General features: G+C 32.8%; 1 protein-coding gene across 2 annotated transcripts in view; it reads right to left on the bottom strand.

Moving 5' to 3' along the window:
* Positions 1 to 24233, bottom strand: part of LOC125061598 (cytotoxic granule associated RNA binding protein TIA1) — a 102603-nt gene extending 78370 nt beyond the window's left edge. For both annotated transcript variants that reach the window (XM_047667100.1, XM_047667101.1), the window contains exon 1: positions 23193 to 24233. In XM_047667100.1, the coding sequence (XP_047523056.1) occupies positions 23193 to 23399 (207 nt within the window). In that variant the 5' untranslated portion in view covers positions 23400 to 24233. The remainder of the gene's footprint in view (positions 1 to 23192) is intronic.
* Between the last annotated feature and the right edge of the window lie 1287 nt (positions 24234 to 25520).

The following is a 25520-nucleotide window of genomic DNA, read 5'->3' as shown; positions in this document are numbered from 1 at the left end:
TCTGCTGACATCAAAAGAATAAAATCTGGATCGAACATGGATCTTTCACGGTCTTCACAAGAGCAATCAACATCGAATGAAGGTAATAATTTTAACATGAAATTTTGCTGTATTTGTAATAGAAATGTGTCCAAAAAATATTTCGCTAATCATCTAAGGAGCAATGCACATAAAAATAATGTAAATAAAAAACAACATTCAATAAAACCCAATGTTAAGATAATTGAGACTGCGTTCGGTAATAGAATAATAACCTATAGAGTAACTTCAGAAAATCAAAATGATTTACAGTTTGAGACACCAGAGTTATTTCTTGCATCTGTCAAAGATACAATATTTACAATAATAAATAAATCTATAGAAGATCATACAATTTTAAAAATAAATTTCATTTTATATGGTGACTTTGTTCAGGAGACAAAAAACATTAACAACACTTTTGATTTCCAATCAATGAATTTTATTGTTTGTATTGGTGATGATTTAAATATATTTTATACAACTCTCACGAAATCTCTAATAAACTATATAAATTCATTCGAGAGAAAGGATAGTGGGTGGAGTCTGAAAAAAATTTTACATTTGGATATGAATTTAAATCAATTTAACCCTTTAAGAGGAAAATCCTTTATTGAGTTACCACATGATATAAAAATAAAAAAAGCTGTGATAAATGTTAAAAACACTGATGACGCCTGTTTTAAGTGGGCACTGTTATCTGCTTTATTTCCAATTCATAAAAATTCGGATAGAGTATCATCATACACCAAATACAGTCATAAATTAAAGTTCGGTAATATTAAATTTCCAGTCAAATTAAAGGATATACACAAAATTGAAAGTCTTAATAATATAAGCATTAATGTTTTTGGGTTAGAATATAATGAACAAAGAAAAAAGCATTGTATTGTTGGGCCATTGTATTTTACAAAGAATAAAATGCAGACTCATATAAATTTACTATATTTGACACAGGGTAAAATCGGTCATTATTGTTATATAAAAAATATGTCACGATTAATAAGTAGTCAAGTTTCGAAATCCAAGGAAGCTATATATCTATGTGACTTTTGTTTACAATATTTTTCAACATCTGAACGTTTAAATAACCATCAAAAAAATGATTGCAGACATATTTGTACACAAATACCAAGCGTAGATAAAAATAAAAAAAATTGGTGGGGCGATATTGTATCTGAAAATAAATTAAGTTTTGATAAATTTCAACGTAAATTGATGTTACCTTTTGTTATATATGCGGATTTTGAGGCTTTTTTAAGTCCCTTAGCATCATGTTCAAACGATCCTTCAAAATCACATACAATAAATGTACAAAAACATAATGTGTATAGTTTTGGATACTACATTAAATGCTCATACGATGATAAATTGTCTAAATATGTAACATATACTGGTGAAAACTGTGCTTTAAAATTTATGGAAACCCTGAAAGATAATTTGACAACAATTGTTAAAAAAATTGGTTTCCAAAAAGTTGCTAATAAAATATCACCAATTCAGCAAGATATAGTTAGCAAATCTATTCATTGTTATATTTGTAATAAAATTTTGTGTGGGAATTCAATGATTTACCACGATTGGTTTACTGGGGAATTTGTTGGGGTCATACATAAAGTTTGTTCAGAAAAATTTAGAGTACCTTACACTATACCAGTCTTCTTGCACAATTTAAGCCATTATGATGCACATTTTATCGTACATGCCTTAAACTTTGATGAAGGTCAGGTAGAAGTTCTCCCACAAAACAAAGAAAAATACATATCATTTTCAAAGGTTCTTAAAATCAATAACAGTAATGTAACTTTACGTTTTGTGGATTCCCTAAAATTTTTACCCAGTAGCTTAGATACTTTAGCAAAAAATTTAACAAAAAATAATTTTAATGAATTATCAAAATGCTTTTCCAATTCAGAAGACTTTAAACGGCTGACTAAAAAAGGTGTATTTCCATATGAATTTATTAAAGATTTTGATACATTAAACTACAATCAACTTCCAGATCTTCCACACTTTTACAGTAGTCTCACAGATTCCATTATTTCTAATGAAGATTACAACCATGCCAAAGATGTTTGGAATCATTTCAATTGTAAAAATATGTTGGATTATTCAAATCTTTATTTAAAAACTGATGTTTTATTGTTAGCAGATATTTTTGAAAATTTTAGGCGTGTTTGCATTAAAACGTATGATTTAGACCCGGCTCATTACTATACAGCACCTGGATTAAGTTGGGATGCTATGTTAAAACATACTAAAACAGAGATTGAATTACTTTCTGATATAGATATGATTGCTTTTATTAAATCAGGAATTCGTGGTGGTGTTTCGCAATGTAGCACTCGCTATGCAAAAGCAAATAATGTTTACATGTCTGACTATAATGCGAAAGATAAAGAGTCATTCTTAATGTATTTCGATGCCAATAATCTATATGGTTGGGCAATGTCACAATATCTACCTACAGGTGGTTTTGAGTGGGTTAGTGCTGATACAGATTTTAATGTTAGTTGTTCATCAGATATAGGTTTTATCTTAGAAGTAGATCTGGAGTATCCGGTGGATTTACATGATAAACATTCAGATTTACCTCTTTGTCCAGAAAATATACCAGTTGGGGACGCTAAGGAAATTAGATTGATTCCAAACTTAAAAAATAAATCCAAATATATTATTCATTATCGAAATTTAATTCAATGTTTGAAAATGGGTTTAAAATTATTAAAAGTTTATAGAATATTAAAATTTAAGCAGAGTCCATGGTTAAAGAACTATATAGACCTTAATACACAATTAAGAACTCGAGCTAATTCTGATTTTGAGAAAGATTTCTATAAACTCATGAACAACGCAGTTTTTGGTAAGACTATGGAAAATATTGAGAAACGAGTTAACGTTAAACTGTTAACCCACTGGGAAAATAGGGGCAAAGTATTGGGGGCTGGGGATCTAATTGCTCAACCACATTTTCACAGTGTTTCAATATTTTCTGATAGTCTTGTTGCAATTCAATTAAACAAAATGAAATTAATTTATAATAAACCTATTTATCTCGGATTTTGTATATTAGATATATCTAAAACGCTGATGTATGATTTCCACTATAATTACATGAAAGAGAAATTTACTTCAAATCTGAAACTACTGTATACAGATACTGACAGTCTCATTTATCAAATATTTACTAGTAACTTTTATAATGATATAAAGCCAGACATTTGTACACATTTCGATACATCAGATTATAATCCAAACAATGTTTTTAATTTTCCTCAAGTAAATAAGAAAAAATTAGGTTATTTCAAAGATGAAAATTGTGGTAAAATCTTTACAGAATTTGTGGGTTTGCGATCAAAAATGTATGCATTACAGGTAGATGATAAAATTATTACTAAGGCGAAGGGTGTTAACAAATGTGTCACTAAAAAATTAACGTTGGATAATTATAAGTCATGTTTGTTTAATAAAAACGTACAGCATTGTAAAATGTATCGGTTTAGATCATTAAAACATACAATTTTTACACAGGAAATAAATAAGGTGTGTTTATCTTTTAATGACACAAAGCGGTACATTTTACCAAACAAAATCGATACGTTACCTATAGGTCATTACCAAATCAATAGTATGTAATTAAGTATTGTAAATATAACAAATTGTAAATTTTTATGTAAAATAAATTTGTTTTGTACATGTATAATGTATAAACGTGTACTGTACATTAATATTGTGATATAACACTTACATTTTTTGTATATTTCATATAAATAAATTGTTTTTAAAATATCAACTTAGTTTTATTCCTTTCCCTGAAGAAGACAGAAGTCAAAAAATAATGATTCATTTTATTCATCCCTTTGCTGCCATCGTAGCAGGACCTAGTGGATGTGGAAAATCTAACTTTGTTGCAAATTTCATTAAGCATAAAAGTAGTATATGTAATGAGATTTTTTTAGAAATAACATGGTGTTATGATGAAATGCAGCCGCTATATAATATACCTGGAGTAAATTACCACCAAGGACTACCGGAATTGCATATGTTTGATGGTAAAAATCCACATTTGATTATAATAGATGACTTAATGAGGGAATCTGATGGTCGAGTTGTTGATATATTTACAAAAGGTAGTCACCATAGAAATTTGAGTGTTTTTTACATAACCCAAAACTTATTTCATCAAGGAAGAGGACAGCGCGACATTTCACTTAATTCAAGTTATATTATTTATTTTAAAAATCCCCGTGACAAAACTCAAATACGATTTCTAGCTAGACAAGTTTCACCGGAAGACACGAAGTTTATTGAAGATTCATATACCGATGCTACTAAAGAAGCTCATGGTTATTTAATGATTGATTTGAAACAAAACACTGATGATGCTCGCCGCATAAAATCTAAAATATTTGAATCTAATAATTTTTGTACAATATATGTTCCTATGAAAAGGTATAAGTATCTTTGTAATCAGCCACTCTAAGTCAGTAATGAACCATGTATCAACGAATAACAACGCATAAGGAATTGTTATCAGCTTTACATAAATTAAAACCCAAACATCGTAGGATATTACTGAAGTCTTGTAATAATCAAGAAATTAACTGTATATGTGAATGTATTCACAATGTTTTACAAGGAAAAGTACCTTTAAAAGAGAATACAAAAACAAAATTAAAAAAAATTAAAAATCTCTTACGTAATCTGATCAGTAAAGGAAAAAGTTTTGAATACAGGAAAAATATATTAATACAAAAAGGAGGGTCCTTTCTTCCCATAATTTTGGGTACAATTCTAAGTACCCTTGTAAGTTGTTTTAATAAATCACAATGAACACAAAAAAAATGCTTCTTGTTGAGCAAGACTTTATTGATAAACTTAAACATCAGAATGAAAATAAAGCAACACCGCAAAGTAGATTGGATTTAGAAATGGAAAAAATTATATCAAGTAAATTGGATGATCGCGAAAAATGGGCGCTTTATCTACAAATTTTACAAAGATACTTACATTACTCCATGGAAGAACGTCAACCTCAAGAAATAACAATAACTGAAAAGGTAATAAATGATAATACTAATGAAAACCGGAACATCAATAATATAACTACTAGTGAAAATGAAAAAATGCTAAATGTTAAACAACTCCCAACGGGTGAAGACATCGCATATGGGTTACAACCAAAAGAAATATTAAAATTAATTCCTAAAACTTATATGAGGAGGGGTGAATTATTGATGGATACAATAGTAAATAAAACAGATCAATTGCAATGGAATAAAAATGGAACAGTTTTCATTAGTGGACAAGAAATACCAGGGAGTAATATTATAGATTTAGTGAATGACATCTTACGACCCTCGAAGAGATCTGATCCAATCGGTTGGGAAATATTCGCCAAGTTTTTAAATGATATAAATACACCGCTAACATACATTGGTAATCTGAAAAGAATCAAATATATATCTGACCTTAATAGTAAAGATAAAACATTGATTCAAGAATCACAAACTGAGGTTTCCCCAACTCCAACACAATCTAAACACATCAATAAATTGAGAAACAAAAGTGATTGGGAGAAATGGACCCCGTATTAGAGTTACATCGCATCTATTATGATATTTCACATCCAGCTGGTTACAGCAGTGTCAATAAGTTAACAAAGGCAATGAATGGAAAAATCTCAAAAAGTGACGTTTCAAAATGGTTGCAGTCTCAAGAAACATATACATTACATAAACCGGTTATAAAAAAATTCCCACGTAATAAATATATTTTATCAAATATTAATGAATTGTGGCAAGCTGATTTAAGTGATTTAAGAACTTACATAGAATATAATGATGGATATAAATATATTTTGTGTGTTATTGACGCCTTTAGTAAGTATGCTTATGTTAGAGCAATGAAAAAGAAGGATTCATGCACAATAAAAACGTGTTTTACTAGCATCTTTGATGAAGCTAAAACTGTTCCTAGACATATTCAATCAGACAAGGGTACGGAATTTGTATCTAAGGATGTCCAAACTTATTTAAAACGTAAAAATATAAATTATTACACTACAAATAATCCAGATATAAAGGCAAGTATAGTAGAACGATTTCAGAGAACATTGAAAATGAAAATGTGGCGTTATTTTACACATAAGAATACTTATCGCTATATAGATATTTTACAAGATTTGGTTAGTTCTTATAATCACAGTGTGCACTCTAGTATCAAGATGAGACCATGTGATGTTAAAATGGAAAACATTATGGAAGTTTGGCGGAATTTATATTATGATGAAAAGACTTATATTTCAAGTTTAAACAAAGTACCTAAGTTTAACGTTGGTGACTATGTAAGAATTACAAAATACAAACATGTTTTTCAAAAAGGTTATGAAAGTAATTGGAGTAATGAAATTTTTATCATTACTTCGATTATAGATCGTTCCCCGTGGGTTGTATACACTTTAAACGACTTAGAAAATGAATCAATAACAGGAACTTTTTATGAAAAAGAATTACAAAAAATAACTTTTTCCCCCACTTCCGAATATAAAATTGATAAAATCATCAGATCACGTAAAAGCGGTATTAGAAAGGAAGTATTAGTTAAATGGAAAGGATATCCTAACAAATTTAATTCTTGGGTCTTACTGTCGAATATTAAAAATCTACAATGAAGGAAAGTTTCTATTTAACTTTACTCAGCAATAGTTCCACACAATATTTCCCGGGAAATATGACATCAAATTTTTCTACAAAACTACCTAAAGCGATTACATTAGAAGGAGAATGGATGGTAGGTATAGTTGAGTTTCAATATCCCTCTACTATGTTCTCCGTGCAAGAACATGAAAATATCATATACATAAGTAAAAAAACTACCATCAATAATGAAGAGACCACACTAATGTATAAGAACCATATACCAGCCACCAACTATGATAATATACAAAATATTCTTATTGCTTTAAATTCGAAAGAGAAAGTTAGTTTTCGTCAGGACACCGTGTCAAAGTTTGTCTCTGTTGCAGTAAAGGATCCATCAATAATTTCACTATCTCTATCACCTAATTTGAGCTTTCAACTTGGATTTGAGCCAGATACCAATTTAGTAAATCATAATATCGGTAAACGCCCTGCTAATCTACATTTGGGGTTACCATCACAATTATTTGTGTATTGCGATATTATAGAACCACAAATTGTTGGTGATGTCATGACACCCCTATTGAGAATTATACCCTTAGATCCTGCTAAATACATATATGGTTCAAATAAAATGCATATATTTTCACCACCACATTATTTACCGGTAATGAGAAGAGAATTTGATGTTATTGAGATAGATATAAGAACAACCACGGGAAATGCGGTACCATTTCAATTCGGTACATCGTGTGTGAAACTTCATTTTAAAAAAATATAATCTATATTTCCTTTTTAAAATGTATACACCTCAAGAAACTTTTATATGTCCTTATGAACATTATTATTCGCAACAAGCTGGGTCTGGTATAAATGTAATCTACAAAGGAGCCTTACATCAACGTGGTCATGGTATCGGAAGTTTTCTTGGGGGGTTATTTCGAAGTGTGCTACCTTTACTCACTAGTGGTGCTAAGGTGATTGGAAAAGAAGCACTTAACAGCGGTATTGGGCTTTTGTCAGATGTTGTAGCTAGTCGTCCTATTAAAGAATCCATTAAAAATCGATTGAAAGAGGCTAGTTCTAACCTTAAACACAAAGTTGATACCAAAATTGATAAACTTATGACTGGATCGGGTGTTAATAAGAGACGAAAATATTGTAATGAGCTCATTCGAGTTTCACCCCTCAAAGTGAAAGGCGCTTCAAAGAAAACAAGGAACAAAAATATTAATATTTCCAAGGATATATTTTCAAACTAATCATAATGTCATTTATTCATAATCATTCATGTGAGTGCGTTAAATCTGAATTGGATCTGTTTGCTCTTCCTTCCACACAAACAAGTATCGAATATGGACACTGGATACATTACAAACCAATTTCTTCATTAAGTGATGATGGACCTATCGAATTCCAAGTACCTGGTACAGGAGATGACTACATAGACCTTTCGCATACACTACTCCATCTCAAGGCTCAAATTAAAAATCAAGACGGTTCTGCAGTTAATGCAGCTAATGTAGTGGCACCAGTCAATAATTGGTTACATTCTTTATTTAACCAATTGGATGTTTACCTAAACCAAAAACTTGTGTCACCCCCAAATAATACTTATGCATATCGCGCTTTCATAGAAACTCTATTAAATTATTCATCATCCGCCAAACAATCACATTTGACATGTGGTTTGTGGTACGAGGATACAGCTGGTAAAATGAATGAAACTAATGAGGCAAACAAGGGCTTTTACAAAAGACAACTACTTTCAAAGGATGGAAAGGATGTTGAAATGATTGGGCATTTACATGGGGATATATTCAATCAAGATAAATTCCTCATGAACGGGGTCGAATTATCTGTAAAATTAGTTAGATCGAGAGAAACATTTAACCTCATGTCACAGAATGCAGATAATAAGTACAAAGTCTGTATAACAGATGCAACTTTAATAATACGCAGAGCAAAAATTAATCCATCAATACTAATAGCTCATCAAAAGGTTCTTGCCACTACTACGACTAAATATCCTATTACAAGAGGTGAAGTGAAAGTCCTGACCATACCAGCTGGTGTGCAGGGTAAAACACTGGACAATATATTTTTAGGACAGGTTCCTAAGAGATGTATTATAGGTTTTGTGAATAATACAGCATTCAACGGTAGTTATGTTAAAAATCCTTTCAACTTTGAAAATTTTGGTATTTGCTCATTTAGCCTATATATAGATGGTCAACAGATACCTTCAAAATCGTTACAACCATCATTTCCAAACGATGTATTTACTAGCGCATACCACACCCTGTACTCAGGCACCGGTATACATTTTCTTAACGAAGGTAATGGAATATCGAGGGAACAATATTCAAATGGATACTGTTTACTAGCTTTTGATTTAACACCTGACTTGTCGGCTAACTCTAATGTGCATTGGAATCTTGTACGCCATGGTAGTGTAAGAATGGAAGTAAGATTCGAGAGCGCATTGACTGAAACAATTAACTGTGTAGTTTACGCAGAGTTTTCAAATATTATAGAAATAGATAAGAACAGAAATGTATGTGTGGATTATAGTAGTTAAGCAATCACTTATGTAATTATTATGATATTAAGAATAATAAAATATAATGTAATCGAATATGACATGGTTTTTATTTACCTTCATTACTTTTTTTACAAAGAGACTCATTACTTATGTTGAGAACATATTATGTGTGTTTAAGTACATTGGTATAAATATGAATTGATAGTAATAAATGTAGTCAGTAAAAGAGTGAAAGAGTAGGGGAGTAAACGCGTATTAAAGTATGAACACACTAGAAGTGCAAATGAGTCTTCGTAGAATACATCCCAGCCTCCAGAGCAACGTATATCCTTCAAATCGATTGCCGATGTATGCTCAGGTGCCAGCACTTATCATATGCAATCTTGACCCTGATTCACAGCCGGGGTCTCATTGGGTGGCTATTCATATAAACGTCGAAAGAGTTGGGGAATACTTTGATTCGTTTGGACGTAAACCTATTGAAGCAATAGAAGGATTTTTAAGGAGGAATTGTTGCATGTGGAGATACAATAACCTTACGGTTTAGGATTACCTATCGGCGGTGTGCGGAGAGTACTGTTTGGTATACATATATTACAAGTTCAGGGGGATGAGATTAGAAGACTTCCTTAGAAATTTTACGTGTGACTCAGAGAACAATGATACGGTGCTAGTAAATTTGTATAGAAATATAATGGACATATAAATAAAAGAATAATACCTGGAATAAAAATGTTTTATTTAAATATGTAACCCTTACATCTAATTTTATTATAGATAATGGTGTTAATGTAGGTATATTTATTGTTGTTTGCTTAGACCCGTAGGTTAGGTTAGGTTAGATATAGTTTATTATATTATATTATTCTATTTTTCTTTTAGAGCCATAGATCGGGTTAGTGAATGTAGGAAAGTAGATAACGATGCATTCGTACTGAGTCATTAAGTAATTAGATAATGAGTGGGGATTTCGTGCAGGAAATAGTAACTGATAAGGTGGTGATTAGTAAGTAATTAGCAAGGTTTTGGGAAAGCTATCTCTGGAACGGTTAGAGCTATCAGTTCAGGAGTGAGTGCATTCGACTCCGCACGTCCTGTTTAGTGGGGTTAGAGTACAAACTTTTTTTTTTTTTTTTTTTTTTAGGCGGGCGCTGCCTCCGAAACAGCTTTTTTTACCGAAGCAGTGGGTGAGGCAGTGTCCGGGAATCCATACTACTCCCCTTTGAATAGCTAGACTAATTCTTTGTCCGAGGTAGCTGCCAGCTCTTCGGTCTCCTGTGATGTCGACTAACCTTCTTGATAGTTCCTTAAAAAGCCTTATAGCGTTAGTTATATTATTATGTGTCATATAGTTTTATGCACTGGTAAATCTCAAGTGCCAGATTTTTTTAGTTCAGCGTCCAAACCCCACCCCTATTTTTGTTAGTTATAAGCTCTTATTCTAAACTTCAGTCAATTGACACTTAGCTTCGGACAAAGTTTTTATTTTATGTGAACATCACTCCAGCAACCGCTACCGAACTTCACTCCAGATATTTTACCCTAATTATTAGACAAAGGACTACAAATATTTATACAATTAGGTTACATATATGTCGCAGATTGGAAACTTATATGAGCCAGCCAGTGCGCACTTTTGGCGCCAGCGCCGATAAGAGAGCAACAGAAGTCAACGATTGATTCAACGCACTACTGACAAATTGACTTTGACACATTCAAAATGTACAACCTGCAAGATGTCTATGATATGTTAAATAATGAATTGAATTTGTTTCTACAATGGCGATAGCATATTGTCAAATACTAAAACTGTTAAGTCCAACTGATGAACAGTTGAGGCGCTCTTCCGTCGCGAGTGTTCTGACACGACGAGTTTTATTTAGCTTAATGTTATCCTGAAACGGTTAAATTACTTTGAAATTACAAAATATTTGAAATTATATTTATATACATATATACAGATTTAACGAATTTACGTTAGAGACTGCGTTTAACATCACTTTTGCCCTATTCACATATGACTTTAAGTCAAGTTTGATTGTAATATTTTTCTTACACGATTAACAGCCTGCATGATGAACAATTGTCACAATAATCGACTTATGCCCGATGTAAAGGCGCTGAAGGTCAGTTTCTTCCTGTTTGGCGATCATGGCTCTTGCTCCTTTAACAAAACTGTTAACCAATTCAAAAATTTCAAAATTCAAAAATCATTTAATCATATAGGTAACACATTGTACACTTATGACTTGTCAGTAAAGAAATACATATTAATGCTTCTAATTTTACATTTCACCTACATCAAGTTTATCTATTAATATGTGTTTATTATATTAGTGTATAGACGTCCATGAATTGTAACTTATAATATTGTACCCCTAATTCGCTTGATCTTGCTGACGATGACTTCTACACACAGTAACTTTAGTAGTTTAAGTAAGATCAGAGTACAAGTCAAATATTAAGTATGGAACTGTTTTGCTTATGGGAGCTATCCTGTGCTCTTGTAACATTTAAAGTAATTGTAGTTTAATCTATTTCAATAGGAGGACTTTAATTGATTTGCACTAAGAAAATATCCCTTTTATCTGAGACTCAAGCATTACAGAAAATTAAAACGCCTGTTACCTTTATATTTATGGTTCTCGTTCAATATGTCATTGTAACTGTTTTGTGGCCACATAGGGAATAAACGATTTTTCCCAAAATAGGCTTATACTCCACGAATTTTTGTCAAGAGATACCAAAAAACCACCTGAATATCGACAACACAAAAGCCGTGAAACCACCTGATCCCGTCCCCCCTCTCCACCCCCCCAAAGCCCCTGAAGCGTGCAAAGGCAACAGTCGACCCCTTTTGTCGTATGAATTAATATTTAAACAAGACGAATAGTGTTGTGTCGCTGATTAGAAGTTATCGGTACTTATTCAAAAAACAATTGCGGTACGACCAGGTCCAAGTGTTGACTCAGAGTTTTGAGGGTTTTTTTTTAATGATAAGCCATCTGTGTCTAACGCATACCAGTGTCCTCGCTATGTTTTCCTTCACAGTACGACATGTTAAATGCGCACATTGGAAGAAAAGTTCAACGGTCATAGACGTAATTCTAAAGCATGACCTCAGGGTTGAGAGGTGCATATTGAAGACAATAGGCCAACAGTGCTCTTACATTTGCATTTCTTATTGTTCTTCAATCGCACTCTTCATTTCTAAAGGTCCAGTTAAAGGCGCCACGCGCTTCCTCCTTGACTGCTTATCTGAGTGCACATGAGTATTCCTGATCTATCAATTATCATCACTTTAGATATGGATTTAATTATGTGTAGCCCAAACTTTTCACTTTCGGTCTACGCTCATAATTTTAGCAAATGGTTTAGTTTAGTTAATCTAATAGGTTAATGTAAAAACAACACGTTTTTGACTATACTATTAAAACTTTGGCACAACATACGTTTCAGTAATAATAATCAATGTTCCTTTTGGTACAAATGACCTAATAATTATTTATTATTATAATTTTATCGATAAGTCAGTGTCCGGTTGCACAGCCCTAGTGTATCCGCAGGCGACGTGTTCCAATTAGTGAGCACAAACACCGCACTCAGAACGTTTCTCTTCTCGTTGCGGTTGTAATCCTATTCTAAGCATAGGCCGCTACACATTTTTATACCCACGAAAGGACCGATAACAGGCCATAGGCTGTTGATCTAAAACACATTTCAGGATAAATAAGTTACAACTCTTATGACCTGTGGCTCTTCAGTACTCATTATATTTGTCGTGTTAAAACACAAAAAACATGAAAAACATATTTCGCCTACACCAAGGGATAACATTCTGGTTTTCGTGTCTTATGTACCTACCGTTGAAGGAAATACTTTGAACCCAAAGGTACTATGGATAATTAAAAAAAAATATTTCAAAGACACAAAGAATGTTCCAAGTATAAGATGGATGAATTATTAATGAGTTTTAAATTAAAAGCAAACAAAGCCTCGGGACGAGGGGCTCAAATAGCCCCTTTTAACTTTTATGAAAACAGCATTACTCTTTCATCAGGGTCGAGTAAAGATCTATTATAACACGAGACGCTGCAAAGAGTTAAAATAATCAGTGAGTCGGACACACTAAGATACCCCATTGTGCCCCATTTCTATAATTGATGTATTTATTGAAAGCAAAAAAACACAAAACACGAGGCTTAAAAGAAAAATATGCTGACAATGAGGGGGTAGGGGTCGGCTGGACCGCTGACCGTTGATTTATATCCTTTTATCCCCGACCTCCCCGATATTTCAATTAACACTCGGACAGATTGTAATCGATTTTATATATTGCTAAGGTTTTTGGAGTTCCCTTGGAGGTCTATAAAATACAATTAGTAATCCAACCGAACAAAAAAATTCTTAAACATGCTTGAAGCTGGGGTAAGTGATAAGGTAGGTCAGTAACAGTAAGTTCTTATAAACTTTCTATGAAATAGCTATAATTGTCCGTATTACACTAACTTGTCAATCTGCAAAGAAATAAATAATGAATTCATGTCGAACATTTCTTAGTTTACTGATACTTATATTACTTATATGAAAATTTATAGAAATGGGTGAACAAGAATTGCTTACGTTATTGATATTTGAATCATGAAACACATTACGTCACATTTTTATAGAACGATCGTTAAACTTAACATTTTTGTAACTACCTTTTCGTGGCAGATGTACCTCCTGTTATGGGAATAAGCCTCCTTGTTGTAATGAGTAAAAATGTGTCCCCTAACACAAAGGAATGTCAATTAAGTAGAAAAGGTATGTCGGTGATTTCAGCTTCATTTCTCAATTAAGGGTTCATTTTTGCAATTTAAATTAACTCTTTACGGAGTTACCATTACCACTATCAATTATTGTGCAAAATATTTTGCTTGCCTTAAGCAGTCGAACGGTTAGTTAGGAAAAAGGAAGATAATAATCTACTTAATCATATTCTTTATTGAATCGTTCGTTATTTCATAACAATATATATCTCGGTTTTATTATTGAAGTAGTTAAAGAGACTGTATTTGAATTTTAGGTACCTACTAGCAAAATAGAAATTTCAGCTCCTTAATAAATCGCTATATTAAATTTCATGATTTCCATCAAGAAAATATTATCTACAATATAACGTTAACTTTATAAGTATAATATATTGGTAATTTAAATGATGGCACGTTATTTGTGGACCACAGACGATCTAATTGGCATTTCCCAGACCCCTGAATAATTTTTACGTCGTTTGACACCAGATGGCGGCAGGATGTGCTTTTTTATGTCATTTTTCTCTCTGCCAATATTTGCAGTAGGTTTTTCATATTGCTATTTCTGGCACCAGAGATTTTTAGAATTACATTTTCTGAATGCCAAGTATGTATAGTCTAGTTGGTTATTTATTAAAAGCCAACAAAATTACTGCAAAAAAATATAGTTATAACACATTACAGCGAGTAATAATCTAAATTTTAATATGATTTTATTTATTCACGCAATTTCGTCTTTCCTTAGTGGACGTCTGTCTGTTCAGGATTATACTTTAACAATGAATAATTTTACAACCTTTATTTTGCAGCTCTATGTTAATTTAAACTACATTAATATTATACGGTTTTTATGTTTTAGTATTATACAGGTTAAATATAAGGTCCTTAAATATGAAAATTTTGTATGGGAGGAACAAAAAGTAGATTTATTTGAAATAGAATATATTTAATTAATCAAAGTACGTTGTTATCTACGAACTTTTGCCATCTTATAGGTAGTTCTTTGATCCCTTTACTAAAACACAATTCGGACGGGATTCAATAAATTAAGGCGGTGGTTTCGACTGCCCCATCAGAGGTGAATTTTTTACCTTGCAAGAGTTATCCAAATTTAGAAAAAAAGGGTAATGTGTTGAAGCAAGGTCCGGGGAGTACGGTGGATGTCTTAGACATTCCAATTGAAGCTCCTCTAATTTGTTCTGCAAAGTTCTGCAGGTCAGAATTTCCAGAACGAAAACGTTGGAACCAAAAACAAACTCTGTTTTCTTTTGCGACACCACCACCATATACATCATTAATCCTTCGAGCGTTTCTACAGCACTGGTTCCACGATCGAACGCGTAAATGACGCGATATTTCCTGTTTTCCATTTTATAAAAAGAGTGACGTAAAGAAAATTAATTTAAACAGGAAAATTAAATAAACTATGGTTTTCGAAAAACAAATGCACGAGTAAATAGCTGTAAAAAATTAATTTGGAATTCTTAACCAGAGAGGAGATATTTGTGGTCAAAGCGGCCATTACGATCTCTAACGCCTATTACATATAATGGGCTAAATATAATGAATTAGTTTATTAAAAGTCGCAATTCCTCGGTTAATACAGAACACATAAACTCGTCAAACTGAGCCTCCTCTTTCCCTCAAAAGGAAAGTCCGCTTCACTGAAGTCGGGTAAATGTTTTATAGCATCAATAAAATTCACAAAGAATACAATGAAATCGTAATTTCTTTTTCCCATTCTCGTTTATTTAAGTTCACAATTTGCATCGGAGGCGGCGCTGCAAGATGGAGCCATCTTATGGGGCCTACGGACAGACAAATGTGGATGTGACATAACTGTCATTACTGACATAATGCAGAAATATAGCGATCAGCTGAACCATAGTTAAAATGTTATATGTACTTACCTTAAATAGTCAGTGATCATTTATTGATTGAATATATATAACTATATATATCTCCTAACAATAAACTAGCAAACATTGTTTCATTTAGTTGGCCTAAATCAATTTTAAATTGGACAGGGGTAGTATACAAACATATTATGTAAAAACATGAGATAAATAAAAGAAACTCGTCTTATCCATATTAAAACAACATCAAAAACATTTGAGTCGTGAAATAGAAACCAGTGTAGCATGACTGGTACGACACAATTCAATGAGTAGGCGACGCACTGGCTCACGCCCGTGGAATTGCACGTGAATGTTTGTTGCGGCCTACATACTACTTTGACCCTTGAGGAAGTAGAAATATTATTAACTTACTTATTAATTAAAACTGTTTTTGTTTATATCTATGCTCTTTATTAGGCGTAGAACGAGAACTAAAAAGTTTAAAGACCCTATGAAATATAATACAATTATTTGTAATACCTTCGTATTATTAAACATACAACTATGATAGGAATTGAAATAAACATAGTGATAATAATAACCGAGTGTAATTTTGTAAGAAATTATTATTTATAATTAAAGATACTCCAATAGCAATGTAAATTTTGTAAATTTCTATATAAACTACGACTTAGTATGTAGGTACGTTTTGAAATTTTTGGCGAAATTGGTGATTTTTGTGCAACAACAATTGAACCACTAACTACTAGGTATATTCTAGGCTTTTGCAAAATGGTACATTGTTTTAAGGTCAAAAATATAGAAGACTACTCATCCAACTGCCAACTAAGAATTGAGACAGACGCGCAACGGAAAATGGCTAATTGGTGAGTACCGTACCCGTACAATCGTAACCCATCCAATATTCAGCCTACCTAACCGCCCCTTACCCGTCTCGTCGTCCCCTCGCAATATATCACTTTTGAATATTAAGAGACACAGCTGTTCTAATATATTCTTTCATTTCCGCTTAACATATTTTTTCTACTATTATGACGTCATATTTTGGATAGCTTGGTTCTTAAATAAATACAAGAGGAGAAACATTTCTTGATTATTGGTTATTATATGCAATTCCAGAAGTAAACTGGTCTGTCCTTCTCACGTACTAAATAATAAATCGAATAATAAATAGCACCTATAATAATTTGAATATTTGCTTATCAATTGTCTGTCCCTCTCTTGCGTGCTCCATCTCTGTCTATCGCTTGATAAAACAGTGATTAGCGCGAAGAGCCCCATTTGTATGCTTATTAGCAGCGGACACTTGACAAGAGTTTGTCTCGACTGTGGCCCATCTTACACAAATCCGCGATTTATTAATATGTTATTATTGTCTTTTATGACTTAATGATAACTTTATAGTCTGTAATATAATCAAGAATAAGCCGATAAGTGAACCCTTACTCAAGAATTTAGAACGTAATTTTCTTTATTGGACATATCAGCTCACAGTGTAAAATGTTGTAGATTTCTGCCGTTCTATGTAGAGAAAAATCTCTAGGGTGATGTTTGCAGACATATTTTTTTATACATGACTATACAGTAGTTAGCCTAGTGGCTTCAGCTTGCGACTCTCATACCTGAGGTCGTAGGTTCGATCCCAGGCTTTGCACCAATGGACTTTCTTTCTATGTGCGCATTTAACATTTGCTAGAACGGTGAGGTGACATTGTGAGGAAACCGACATGACTTAGACCCAAGAACTCGGCGTGTGTCAGGCACTGGAGTCTGATCACCTACTTGCCTATTAGATTTAAAAATGATCGTGAAACAGATTCAGAAATCTGAAAACAAGGTTGTAGCGCCACTGATTTTTTTTACAGTAGTTGGCCACAATCACACCTGATTTTAAGTGAGATGTGGCCTAATGGAGAGTACGTCTGTCCAGGAGATGACTGTTCAACCGCTTGAATGAACAGGAAAGGGGGCAAGGAGTTCCACTCCTTTGCTGTTTGGTCACAGGATGTCAACAACGAAGGGGTAACTCCAGCATGCTTCAAGATGAGCGTTGTTTGAAAGGGCTCGCCCTCTAGGTTAAAAAAATTAAAAAGTAATGTTGAAATGTTTAGGAAAAGTATTGTTTACCTTTACATAGTGTTTTCATTTACATTTTCAACCGCTACATCGTGTGACTTGAACGTGAAATGAAGCGTTACAAGAAAAAAGTTTAAGGAAAGTCTAATTATAAGGAAAATTTTTATAGCTATAAGGGATGAACCGACTTTGAAAAGTTGCGTTATGAGTTTCTATTATCGAGTTATAAGCTTTATTATCGCTTAAAGAGAATGCCTGGGACATGTTTTTAATAGGTCGTGTGCATTACGCGAAATACATGGGCAAATTAAGTTAGAAAAATATTTTAACTAAAGATAATTGTCAGTCAATTTTTGTCTGATATAAAAAATATATCTCAAAACTTAATAAAAAGTTAGTAAAAGTATTCGTGTTTTAACAGGTAACTCATAAGTAAACATTCTTAGATGAAAATGGAAAAACTTATATTCCCTATACGTGTAAGTGGAGTGAGCAAAGTGAAATAAGATGGCACGAGTGCTTATAGCGGTCAAGTAAGGACAGACCGGTACAGGCGAGGCGAAAATTCGGTTCAATTCACTTTAACAACTCACTTTAGATATAACACAACAACATCCTTCTTTAAATACGTATTTCCAATTGGTTAAAATTACACGGTCGATTCATCGGACGTCAAGGCAAAATACAAAATACCATCCGTATCACCTCGACGTCCGTCGTTCTACAACTGAGCCCTATATGGAACCAGCTGCACACTGAAGTATTTCCGGACCAATTCGACTTAAGGTACTTCAACAAAAGAGCGTATCATTTCCTAAAAAGCCGACAACGCACTTGTGAGCCTTCTGGCTATGTGAGTCGCGGTATCACTTAACATGAGATGAGCCTCCTGATACATAGTAAAAACGTTATTATATTACCTTCGTAATTTGATCGACATCAATGTTCTCTATATTATATATTATATGGTTTGATGATAGAATACACTTGTCGTTCCGTCCATCCAGTAGCGGTATCTCAGGCCGCAGCTCCGCTAAGATAATGTTAGTTTTGATGTGAGGTCTAATCCCTCTGCCGGACGCGATAACTCTGTTATTTTTATAGAAAGGGTATTTGTGGTCACTCTTTGTACCAAACCACGTCTCGTTGTCTATTCTAATGTTAGAAATGCGATAGTCAGTGGCCCTTAAAGCGATTTCAATCGAATTTTTAGAGATGAAATTTGAAAATGAATTGTTATGTTTCTGATCCGAAAGGTTTTGTATTATTTTAAATAATGTAAACGTTTATTGGAGGCGTAATTGATATTGTAGTTGATATACAAAGAATCATACGCAGTTAATGACACTAGATTATTTCCATTAGCTGCATAACACATTGGTAAATTACAATCTTATATAACAAAGGAACGAGTAAAAAGAACCAACAACTTAATAAAAACTATAAAACAAAATCCACTGAACCAAGAGAACGTTAAACTTAAGTAGCTTAGAAGTTAAAATAAATGTGTATATCGAGAATCAAACCCACTCGCCGCACTTCCTCACGTAGAGGCTATAAAAGTCAAAACTCACTTTATTATAGCGGCTTCGCTTTACTTTATGAGTACGGGATGTTGTTTTATTAAGTATTATTTGACGTATATAAAATTATGTTGTTTCTGTATTTACCCACAATAAGACTAATTCTATTCTACTAAAAAAAAATTGATTATTTGAAGTTTTGCATTGAATTTCAAGCAATATATATAGCTCCTAAATAAAAACGTTTACATATAATAATAACATTTAATTGGCATAAAAAGAATATGGTATTAAAACTTGACTATTTCGCAGACCTTCTGAAAGAACTCTTTACAGCACACTTGGAGACAAACAACGTTTATTTCGTGTGTGTCCAATAAGTGTATGGAATTGTCCAAAATGCTGTTTTCATAGTTTAGTGAATATACTGACTGTGTTTGTGAAACACCCTCTACACAAAGGTGTAGGTGTACCCTTTATGCGGCGTTACTTCGTGCGATGAATATGTTACACTCTTTACGTTCCGAAATGTCCAACAAATCTTATTTAACACAAGATTTGCGAATTTTTTAAGACATTTTGAATCAAATAAGTCGTAAATATGAAAATACTATAATAATATAACCAGAGATCTCTAATGTATCAATTCTTAATCGATACTTAACCCGAGAGGTAGATCGTTGTTTGCGGTTCCTATCTTTATTTTATTTCCACGGGATTCAGGCCGTGTCTATACGGCACTAGAGTTACGTACATTGTTAACAATAAGTACGAATTTTAATTTACACACTCTTTTATCTTTTTTAGTTTGATTTGCTAAAATCAACTAATTTCCATAAAGACCTTTCTTAAAAAGTAAATGAATAAACTTGTGCAAAGAAACGTGTGTGTAACACAACTAGCATTCATTTTACGGCAGATAAATATAAGACAATTGTTATTTTATTCATAGAGTTTTTATGCTACAGCGAATTGTGCGCGGCTCGTAGCTGTAGCTGCTTCGAGAACGTGTACTTCAGGATCAGGACAGGATCTAACGTTTTGCAATTGCTAAATTAATGAATCTTAACGTTTCTATTTATAAAATTAGGAATGTATAAATGTTCTAAAAGCCCCTGGATAAAAAAAAAGACATAATAGTGTAGAAATCTTTCAATTTCAACTATAAGTCTATTGAATAAATGATATATAATCGAAACCCAATTTCGATTTCTGATTTTAAATAAATATTATTTTATAACATTAAGGTTTTGGATTTAATAATTCTTCTGTTTTACACAAGTATGTTGTTTATATAAAATATCATTGAGGCATTTTTGTAATTGTTCCTTTTTTAATCAAATTAAAATATATTTCTACAACTCACAAAGTAGATTTTATCAATGAGCTGAGTCTGGGTTTATAGTTGTTTTTATTATATTATACCTAGTCCAGCCATATGTTCTGTTACAAATGAAAATGCATTTTTTAATAAAGTAATGTAATAATCTTAGAATTTATACCTAGATATTTATTAAAGTCTCAGCAAAAAATAAAACAATACTCTATTCGAAATGGCTACCTTCGGCTTTTATACAGGCCTTTAATCTGTTCGGCCACGAATCTATGGATCTATGCACTATTTCCAAGGGAAATTTCGCCACTGCTTGCTCCAAAGACTCAATGTCGCCGTGTCGTTTAGAGCAAGCTTCGTCCTCTAAAACTGCCATAATATGATGTTTTAGACTTCAAGTCTAGGGTTGACGTTTGAGATAGATGAGGGCAAGTCTTCAGCTCTTATAAAGTCCGGAACGATGGTTTCAAGCCAGGCTTGGGTAGTTTGTGCCTTGTGACCAGGTGCAGAATCCTGCTGGAACGTCCACGGTATATTTTTAAAAAGTGTATTGCTAAGACGTTTCACAACATGTTCCAAGACTGTATCTTGATACACTTTTTCACAAAAATGTAGTTTTTAACTCCTTGATAGAAGTGGGATTAAATGTTAATTTTTCTTGTAACGGATTAAATTTTATTAAGGATACATTTTTGTTATATTAGTTAAAAATAACGTTTCTTAATTTAGCATTGCTGTTGTAAAAAATACAATTACAATGTTATAAATAATATTATTTAAGTAAATATATTTTTAACAGTGTTATTGTTAATTTGCATTTAACATAATAAACAAATTGTTATTACTTTTATTACAATCCTCTATCCTTGATAAGACACGCCCCACCAAACCATCACTGACGCAGGATGATGACCACATTATCATTTAGCTTATTGTGGTGTTCTTAAATCGTGAAAATTATTTCATCGGTAAAGAGTATATTTCTGTGCTTTTCACCTGCGTATCGCGACAAAGGCGTTTTGATCGATAATTGTAGAGATTGGTTTAGGGTATGTTCTGTAATCAACGATAAGCGCCGAGCTTTAGGTCTTGTTTTATAATACGCGACAGAGTCCTAGCTGGAATCTTCAATTCTCGCGATAAGATTGTTTGCTTCCTAATGGGGTTTCAACGAATTCTGGCTTTAATAGCACTAACAGCATTTGTAGTTCTAACAGCACGCGGCCGCTCCTATCTTTTCTGGTCTTTAAGAGGTGTTATTGTATCTGTTGATAGTACGATATACGAACATACGGCTGATACCAAGCTTTTGAAGTATATATATGCGGAATATAAACGACGCGTCGGTTCCATACCCACTTCGTGCAAGGCGATCACTGCAATCCTATTTTCTTTAACTCCCCATTCTATGTTGTAATTTGATAATGAACACGATAAAATATGTGAAATGGTGCAAAATCGAAAGAAGTTTTTAAGATAATATACGTGTTCCAAATTCAAAATAATAAAAAAGTTGAAAAAAGAAAAGTTTTTATGTAACAGTATTTGTGGCCAGACTAGTTATACAAGATTTTTAAAATTAAAATGTGGCTTAATGTGTTTTTAATCACACAAAACAATCGAGATATTAAACTAAAGAAAAGCCTAAGACTGTAAGACACTTGAAGAATTTATTGGCGGGTTAGATCCGGATGTGCGGATAAGTGGTTGCAGCTCAAAGTCGGATAAGAATAGGCTTTCGAGGAGATTGACGTGTTAAAATACCTTTAACTATAGAAATAGTAGGCCTGTTTCTATAGTTTACTTAATATTCATAAGTGAAAACATATAGAAATTTGGTCATTATTTTTAGTAAAAATAATAAACCCAAAGTTTTAGGTATAACTTAATTTAATCAATTATAAAACACATTTGACTTTCGCTAAGTTTAAAAAAATTAAATAAAATTTAAACAAGGAAACATGTGATACCTCAACAAACACGAGTTTAAAAAATAAAACGAGTAATAGAAATTACACTTTAGCCACAAATTAAAAGTGTTAGTAAAAGCAGATTTAATTTACATTGAATAACTTTGGCTTTGAATTACGCTAATCACGTAGTCATGCTGGTTATGGCCAGGATGACCACTTTTAAGCTTACTGTAGAGCTAATCTAATTCACGATACCGCACATCGCAATGCCGTTTCAAAATTTGCCAACGGGGCATTAACATTTTGTACTCGCAGTATGGCTCTTTTAATGTGTTGTGATAACGAAGACCCTGTCATATGACGCTTAATTAATAATTACTTTCACTGGATGTCAATTTTTGTTATCAAATTTGGTATTTGCCCCAATTATTCTCATTATGAGAAATATGTGTAACTCGGTTAGTTAAAATACAGATAAACACTTTACATACCTTATCACAAATTTTGACGGGCTGTTTTAGAATATACGGCATTCCTGGCATCGGGTTGTACAGCGAAGGCATCATCGCTGGCGCGAAGATCACCTTTACAGTCTCACACTTGCACTTTACCTCAGCCACTTCACTTTTACAACAGCAGTGGTGACACGGCTGACACTTTGGTACACTTTCCTCACTTTGAGTTTCTGATGTTTTCATTTCAATTACATCATCGTCTGTTTCTTGGTAGAGCTTTGGTTTCTTCGAATCTTTTGGCAGCTCCAAGAGAGGTTTTCGTTTTAAGTCCGTAGGTGTCGCTAGCAGGTATTTTTTACTGGTCTGTTTCTGCTCAAACGGGTGGACGAGTAGTGTTTTTGGTCCTTTCTTTGTCTCCCCCCGATGGGGGTAACTGGAACCTCTAGAATCCAATTTGATTGATTTGATTCCCTCTTTTAAAAGCAGTACACCTTACTTAATGTTTGTTTTAAATTATTTAAAGTTATGAATTAACGATTATCTTCTAGTTTTATTTGCATAAATACCATTGAAGAGTCTGTAGTTATTACTTTACTGTCGTTTACTACTGCATTTTGAAGGGTTCCGAAATTTGCTCAATGGGTTGAAATTTGAATTTTTATTTCATTTGAGAATATTTTAAAACAATTCCACCAATATTTTGCAAAAAAGTCACGTGGCAATAATTATTATATCATTAACAAAGATTACCTTGTGTCTAAGTTTTCTATTCAAAGATAGGTGTGTTATAATGTTTAATTCAATACTAGTAATGAGATTTATGTTTCTTATCAAAGAAAGTCACTAATCACTACACTATTTACACGAGTCTCAAGGTCGCACCAAGTCACTGACCGTACGCAATTGTTTGTAAACAACAATGTAAACAACGACGAAAACAATTTAATAAATATAAATTAATCAGTTAAAAATCAATCACAAACAAAATCTTTTGAGTCTCGATGAATAATCATCAAAATGTCTGACGTTTTTTAATATTTATGAACCATTGTAAGTCAAAATAATTTCGTAGCCGAGAAACGTAGCGTCGTAGCAGTTATCAGAAGTGAACTGACTGATTTCGTAGGCGGGTGATTGGGCGTGTCCAAAGGAGTGTCGAGGCCACGCCTGGTTTATTATAAATTATTGCATTGTCTAACTCTAGTCTAGACTTATCAAGATGGCCGAACATTTACAAGTTATGCCTACGAACCAAAGAGAATGCTCACACCGTAACATCTATAAGGTTGGTTAGCAATAAAAAGTCAATAACTGACTTTTATTTATTATTCGCAGCATAATATGCAACTATGTGCACTATATAGTCAATATAAAAAAAACACATTTACTACCAGTTCCAAAATTAAGGGCATAGAGCCGGCTAGAAGAACTGGCAAGAAACTCAGGTGAAAAATAATTGCTTTTTAATCGCCAAGTTTTTAGTTTACAAGGATATTGTAATTGCATACACCATGCTTCACTTGACATTGAAACAAAATGTTATAATAATAAAGTAACAACTGCTTAGCATCAGCGGACAAAATAGAAGCATATAGTCGATCAAGTTCAAGTACGACTAGTGACTAAGTAGCACCCGTTCACAAACACGACGCATGGCAGAGAGCGGGGAAAAGGACAACCCGTCGCATGGATGCCACCACAAGCATTGACATTTTAGAGAGCATGACGAGCTTTGAGCTGTGTACGCAGCTACAGAAAATATACATATTTAGGACATGGATTACGGTATGTACATGATTGGTGATGACGATATAGGATTCGAAACATTGTTGTTTTATAATTAATTTCATGTATCGTTGCATTTAAATTGTTAAATTGTCATCTTATCCTAAATACTGACTTAAACGTAAAAGTTCAAGGGTGTATCTTTGGACGTTTTTTGTAAGTATAAACTTCATTCATAATATTTTAATTTGTGGTATTCATTTGAATACCTGTTTTTGATTAAAATTGTCAGCATTAGCTGTGGTTTAGAAGTAATTGATAATCGTTGATAAAAACGTACTTATTATTCTGAACAGCTCGTCGCCGCGTAAAATCAACATTGCGCTAACGAATCAATTGTTTTAACTTCCATCCCCTTTTTCAAATCACGTCATTGTCTTCAATGCGAAGATTTTTGAGAAACAATTTCAATTCAAGTAACTAATTTTCTATTGAAAGAATATTCTTGACCGAAAAATTTACTACAACGGCAATTGAGTTCTTGTAACAAAAATATAAACTATTTTCAAGAGAATAACGTGTTTCATCTGAGCTCTATCTTCAAAGATAAGACAGTGATTTCTAGTTGGCAGACTTAGC

This window comes from Pieris napi, chromosome 23 (assembly GCF_905475465.1).
Source record: "Pieris napi chromosome 23, ilPieNapi1.2, whole genome shotgun sequence".
Lineage (NCBI taxonomy): Eukaryota > Metazoa > Arthropoda > Insecta > Lepidoptera > Pieridae > Pieris > Pieris napi.
Note: the sequence above shows the minus strand (reverse complement) of the source record. Positions and strands in the feature narration are given on the sequence as shown.